The 6,643-nt window shown below is 42.7% G+C and overlaps 2 protein-coding genes across 2 annotated transcripts; one reads left to right on the top strand and one right to left on the bottom strand.

Annotated features, from left to right (window-relative positions):
• Positions 1-2,118: 2,118 nt before the first annotated feature.
• Positions 2,119-2,590, bottom strand: LOC105924270 (histone H2A). Its single transcript, XM_036129605.1, has one exon. It carries the CDS (start codon positions 2,568-2,570, stop codon positions 2,184-2,186), a length of 387 nt encoding a protein of 128 aa, XP_035985498.1. The 5' UTR covers positions 2,571-2,590; the 3' UTR covers positions 2,119-2,183.
• Positions 2,591-2,755: 165 nt separating this feature from the next.
• On the top strand, positions 2,756-3,356 carry LOC118558982 (histone H3). Its single transcript, XM_036129604.1, has one exon. The coding sequence runs from the start codon at positions 2,921-2,923 to the stop codon at positions 3,329-3,331; it is 411 nt and encodes a 136-aa protein (XP_035985497.1). The 5' UTR covers positions 2,756-2,920; the 3' UTR covers positions 3,332-3,356.
• The last annotated feature ends 3,287 nt before the right edge of the window (positions 3,357-6,643 follow it).

The raw sequence follows: 6,643 nt of genomic DNA on the forward strand, positions 1-6,643 counted from the left end.
CATCAAATGATCACTCAAGCACCAGGAAAGGTCATCTACAGAGATGTCAGCTGTGCCTGCTCAACGAAACAGATTCTTGAGTGTACATGTCACAACTCACAGAGATTTGAATTTGATGTTCAGCCCGTCTCTCTGATACCGCTGAAGAGCAACAAACAAGAGGAGAAATTAAGTGGGAGAGCAAAGATGTGATTGGACTGTGGTGTGTCATTAAATATGATGATGACTTTTATCCTGGGACCATTGTTGAGGTCAATGAGACACATGCAAAAGTCACATGCGTGCACAAGGTGGGGAAAAAAAATCGCTTCTACTGGCCAAACCGTGATGACACTTTGTGGTATCCCTTTGATGATGTTGTCAGAATCATCTCACAACCGACCCAAGTGACAGGGCGCCATGTTGAAATAGACAAAGAAATATGGGCTGAAATCACCAGTGAATAATTTTTCAAGGGAGTGAGGGGGTGACAGTTGTTATTTTGTTCTGTTGTTGTTGCTCAGATTGATGAATTTATAGATTTTCAGATGTTCTATGAAATATTTCTACATTTAAAAAGTTTTAATGTAAAAGTTTTTTGCCTTTTATGCATGGTTTGTCAACTCTGTTCACATCACCGCCAACTCTGTTTCACCAAGTTTTGTTTAAAAAAAATTATAATAAAATATGTATTATTGTTGACAAATTAACCAGAAGCTGTGTCATAACTAACATTCTCACTACATGAAATTTCAAAGCATTTCATTCATTTTTGGAGCTATATTTAGAGAAAATGCAAACTGTTTTGGTAACTTTCCAATTAAATGTGTCAATGTTTTTACTCCTGAAAAAAAGAGTCTTTATCTTAGAAAACTTAAAGTTGAATTAGTGGATGTAAAGACAAAAGTTCTCTTAGGAAAGACATGGTTTTAAAATGTATTACATTTGAGAACTATAAATATTTACCCTAATTTGTCTGCAACAGAGTTGACAGATTTTACTGTTACTACGATGATTTTCAGATTAAATATTTTAAATCTTACATGTTTAAGCTTGGCAAATGCTGGAAGCACTAAATTTTAAGTATTCTCTATGGAAATGAAAAAGATTTTACTAAAAAAATCATTAAAAAAAAATCATATTTTGTCTAAACTTGAAATGTACCCGCAATTCTGAAATGGGTCATATATATGTGCATGCACACACACACACACACACACACACACTTACACACACACACACCAGGGTTTCCAAACATTTCAGCCAGCAGCATCCAAAATAACAGGGCCACAGACTGGTGACCCCCTTAGGCGGGTAGAGGAGGAACCCCTTTCTTTTGGTTAAATTATGAAAATAAAGTTGTAAAATTAAGAGAAAGTAATATTTTCATAAAAAGTCCAGCCTTCCCCCTGCATTAAAACGAGGAATGTTAAGGATCTTGTCAAGTTATGCTTCGGTATCGGTTTCATAAATAAAGAAATATGGGGCTAAATCTTTTCAGCATATCAGCATCAAATCATCCCATGACCCCCTCTTAAGGAATGTTGCTGAAACTTTAAACCTGATAACGATAAGAAAAATGCTCACTACATAACATTTATTATACCATAGCAACATTTTATGAAGACAGTTAATTCTGGTCCAGGGGAAATGAAGTATTGTTTAGAAAGACAAAAATGAACTTCAACTTTCTTAATTAATGCTGTAATACAGTGGGAATGTTTTATATAAACTATTCCACCTTACTTTAAGATTTCTTAGAATAATCTTGTGAGACGTGAAAATACTTTTTCCTACAAAAATAAAAACATGACTTCTCTCCTTTGGGACAGCTCAAAGTTGTCAGACCACTTTAGAACGATGCCTTCATGCCCACAGAGTAAAGCTGCACTAGAATGTTTTTTAGTTACAATAAAACTATTAAGCACATCTTCATACAGCTAAGCAACATTAAACTAAAGTTATTTCTGCTTAAATCTGGTGATCCAGCCCTGGATAACTTGATGGGTCTGGTAATGGTTTAACTATATTATTCTTAGACCAGTCCTGCTGGATAATCCAGAATTATTCATAAATATTTCCTAATAAAAAAGAAAACTAGTCAATTCCAGTAGAGTATTTTCAGACTTGGGGATCAGAGCTCAGAGAGAGGTGGGTGGCTCTTAAAAGAGCCGTTGTGGGGTCGCTCTGCAGCGGGAGCAGGTCTACTTGGCCTTGGCGGCCTTCTCGGTCTTCTTGGGCAGCAGCACCGCCTGGATGTTGGGCAGCACGCCGCCCTGAGCGATGGTCACTCCGCCCAGCAGCTTGTTGAGCTCCTCGTCGTTGCGCACGGCCAGCTGCAGGTGACGGGGGATGATGCGGGTCTTCTTGTTGTCGCGGGCAGCGTTTCCTGCCAGCTCCAGGATCTCAGCCGTCAGGTACTCCAGCACAGCGGCCAGGTAGACGGGCGCTCCGGCACCGACGCGCTCCCCGTAGTTACCTTTACGCAGCAGCCTGTGGACGCGGCCCACCGGGAACTGGAGGCCGGCTCTGGATGAGCGGGTCTTGGCCTTAGCTCTGGCTTTTCCTCCGGTCTTTCCGCGTCCACTCATCTTCTCTGGTGCTTTCTAGTGTTCAGTCTAGAAAATGAGCCGCCAGGCGCACAAAGCTGGTTTATATGTCCACGGAGAGCGGCGCGCTGCTGCCGCCGACCAACCAGAGCAGCTTCCAGCAGAGCGGGACAGAGAGGCGCACTTTTTGAACGCGCCTTCCTCCAATGAGCAGCGCACCTTCAGCCGGGAGCCGACTCCTCTGGGCGGCGCTGAGCTCCAGGAGGAGCCGCTGACCAACCAGGACCCGGAGCTCTGCGCCAGCGTCACCGCTTGACGCCCAGAGCCGCAGTTTAAGAGGAGCGGAGCCTCGTGTGGCTGTGACATTTTCTCCTGATCAGAGAAGCAGCGCCATGGCCAGAACCAAGCAGACCGCCCGTAAATCCACCGGAGGCAAAGCCCCCAGGAAGCAGCTGGCCACCAAGGCGGCCAGGAAGAGCGCCCCGGCCACCGGCGGCGTGAAGAAGCCTCACCGCTACAGGCCCGGTACCGTGGCTCTCAGAGAGATCCGCCGCTACCAGAAGTCCACGGAGCTGCTGATCCGCAAGCTGCCCTTCCAGCGGCTGGTCCGGGAGATCGCTCAGGACTTCAAGACCGACCTGCGCTTCCAGAGCTCGGCCGTCATGGCTCTGCAGGAGGCCAGCGAGGCTTACCTGGTGGGTCTCTTCGAGGACACCAACCTGTGCGCCATCCACGCCAAGAGGGTCACCATCATGCCCAAAGACATCCAGCTGGCCCGCCGCATCCGCGGAGAGAGAGCTTAGACTGCTGCTCCTCCAGCCCACACAACAACAACAACAACAACAACAAAGGCTCTTTTAAGAGCCAACAAAGCCTCCACTACAGAGCAAAGGCCTCAGTGTTTTAACCCTGTTATGTTACGGGTCTAATTGACCCGTTTTAAAGTTTGAAGATCTAGGAAAAATAGTTAAAAGTATTTTTTCAGTATGAAACTTCTTCTGCTTGCCTTAAATAGTGTAATCAACATATAATATGAAAATGGTTCATCTCACATATTTGCAACCACCCCCTGAATGTTATATCACATAGATACTGTTCAGGTCAATTTGACCCAGCAGTCAAACTGGAGGTAAAAGGGTGTCAGAAATGTCAAACTACTTCTTTGCAACTGTGAGAAGTGTTTATTCTCTCTCTCTCACACACTCTCTCACACTCACACACACACAAAAAAAGGTATTGTTGGCTCAACTATTGCAACAGCTGCCTATATTAATCCTCGTGTTATGTTCATTTGTTAGGAACCGCATTGCTGTTCCCGGGTCAGTTTGACCCGGTGCATGTTTAATTATCCAAAAGATGTCTGAAACCAAAAAAATCCTAACAAGCATTGGTAATATTTCATCACTAACTCCATTACTAACTATTCTATCAATATTTAGTGCAATGGTGTTCCTTACCTCTAACAGGCAATGATCCAATTATGATATTATGATAATTCACTCGTTTTTCAAAAGAAAACCTGCATGTTCAAACTTTTTTTAATCTTTCACCACTTTATTACTTTTGAAAGACCAACATATAAAACACAATAGTTTTACACAACATTGAAACTTAACATTTAAATTTTGTTTTACATACATGCACTGTTTGTGAACCAGAAATGAATAAAATCGCAATACAACAAACAAGCAAATGCAATATGAACAAGGTGTATGTGTGTGTGTGTGTCTGTCTGTCTGTCTGTACATCTACACAGCACATGAGTGACATGTCATCACACTGTGCCTTGTTACGGGCAGGTCATGCTTGTCTTGACATCATCAGATGGCCTGCAGACCTGGCTCCTCTTCCTCTTTCTTTTCCCCTCAGCAGCAACCTATAAACAAGAGGACCATGATTACTTTACTATGGTGTGTTATTGCTGATCCCAAGACACACAACTCACTCTCATACACTTATACACGCACACACACTTACTTACTTACCTCATGCATTGGTGTACTTGATGCAGTCCTCTCCTGGATCTCCCTCATCGTGGCTGCAGCGGCTGGGGTCCTTGGCAGGTGCTGCCTGTTGGATGTGCGGTGTCACAAGCGCCTTCCCCAGGTCCTCGAGAAAGATGCGCCTCTTGTACAGCTTTGACACATTCCAGTCAGGAAATATCTCCGTCCAGATGATAAATGCATTGTAGGCTGATACATCGATCATGTTATAAAAGATGACCAATGGCCAGCGCGCAGTCATCCATTTGGTGCTGTAGGACCCTGTCACTTTGTCTAAGTTGTCTACCCCCCTTTGGTGGCATTGTAACCAAGGATCATGCTTGGTTTTTGGTCCTCTCTTGTGCTGATTTCAGCATTTTTGTGCAGAGTGCTCATGAGCACAACATTTTTTGCCTTTTTGGGGCAGTAAGACACTAGGGCTGTCCTTGATTACCAGCAGCTCAGCAGGGAGTTCAGCCCTGTTCTTTCGGACAGTTCCGACCATTTTGAGCTTTCTCTTTAGAAGCTCCTGACCCAAGTTGTAGTTTGTGAAAAAATTGTCACAGGTTATGTTCTGTCCCCTGAGACCCTGTGCCATGTGGAGCACGACCCTTGTGCCCTGATTCTTCTCTGGGGCTCCTCCAACCAGCTTTCCAGTGTAAACCTGCATGTTCAATGCATAGTGGAGAACAGGAGCAGAACTTCAATGCATATCAGGTCAGACCTGGGTGCAGAGAAATGTTCAGTGGAACAGATGCAGATATTTTTTATGAAGTAACCATGAAGATGGGTTTTCTGAGAGATGCTACATTCCTGACTCAAGTAATCATAACCAAAGGACTGAACAATGGTGGGGATTTCTAAGAAAACATTATGCACAATATTGGAGCAATGTCTTTCAAGATTTAAAGGACCTGGACCATTTCTCAGGAGATTTCCTCGATAAAAAAATGTATCTAAGAAAAATGAATCCAGTCCTACAAAGTAAAGTTTTGACTATGGAAAATAAATTGGACCATATTTTTACTAAAGATCAGATGAAAGCCACTGGCATGGAGAACAATAGAGGCATTAGATGGAGCAGAAACACAAAAAACACTAAATTTTTCAGCGGTCTCATAATATACAAAGACCTAACAAGCAAGATAAAATTATTTCACAGACACTTATGTGGTAAGATGAACGGTGGGAAATTAATTATTCATTATTTTACTCCTGACCTCATCCCAAAAACATGGATATGCATGTGTTTGAGGTTCAAAACAATGATTAAAATGTCAATAATCTAGAACTAAGACAGAAATCCTGTTTAGAATGATTTCACTATCATTCACTATTTATAAAGCTTGCATCAGCACAAAACGGGGCCTAAAATGTGCGTATGTCACTTTCCTCGCCAAGGTTGTGTTTTATATATATTTATTATGCTGTCCTCATGGTAACTCTGACTCATGTGTACGCTCATTTTGGAGACGGGAAGTTGGCGACTCAGATGGTGAAGTGGTGAATTGTAGCCAAACTGCAGGATGATTTCTCTCAGACGTTCACTTTCCCTCAACATCAGACTTTAATCATTGTTCGACTTTATAATTAGCATTTAAAACCGCAGTGTTACTCATGCTTACGCTGATGACACAGAACTATACACATATATTGTGGCATGCCGTCTGCTAGATCTGGACATGGTTTATGCTGCATGGGTCCAGAGAATGACCAGAGATGTTGCCACATATCCCAGCTACCTGCAATGCACTGTTTGAGCCACTTCCATCAGAAACACTTCAGAAACAATAACTCAAAAACTTAATTGACTCAGAAACAGCTTCTTTCCAAAAGCTGTAGGAGCTATGATATCCATCAGGCAGATGAATGTTTTTCTTGACATAACCCTCTCCATTTATTTGGGCTTGGGACCAACACAAGGAGCACAAAGGACTGAATTCCTGTGGCTGGATTATTATGTCTGTTATTATTTTTTTATTTTATTTATTTTTTGTTATTAGAAATAAATTTTAAGAGGACTAAATAAAAAAAGACAAAGTAAGTGTCAGAGGTTGGTGGGGAATAACCTGGACAGGTCTCCAGTCAACCAGACTGGGGATAAACAACCATGCAGGCACAAGGTCACTTCCT

The sequence above is a fragment of the Fundulus heteroclitus genome, unplaced genomic scaffold, assembly GCF_011125445.2.
Source record: "Fundulus heteroclitus isolate FHET01 unplaced genomic scaffold, MU-UCD_Fhet_4.1 scaffold_192, whole genome shotgun sequence".
Classification (NCBI taxonomy): domain Eukaryota; kingdom Metazoa; phylum Chordata; class Actinopteri; order Cyprinodontiformes; family Fundulidae; genus Fundulus; species Fundulus heteroclitus.

What these genes read in the sequence shown, in the direction of transcription:
- LOC105924270 (XM_036129605.1), bottom strand. Translation starts at nt 2,570, where the DNA reads ATGAGTGGACGCGGAAAGACCGGAGGAAAAGCCAGAGCTAAGGCCAAG.
- LOC118558982 (XM_036129604.1), top strand. Translation starts at nt 2,921, where the DNA reads ATGGCCAGAACCAAGCAGACCGCCCGTAAATCCACCGGAGGCAAAGCC.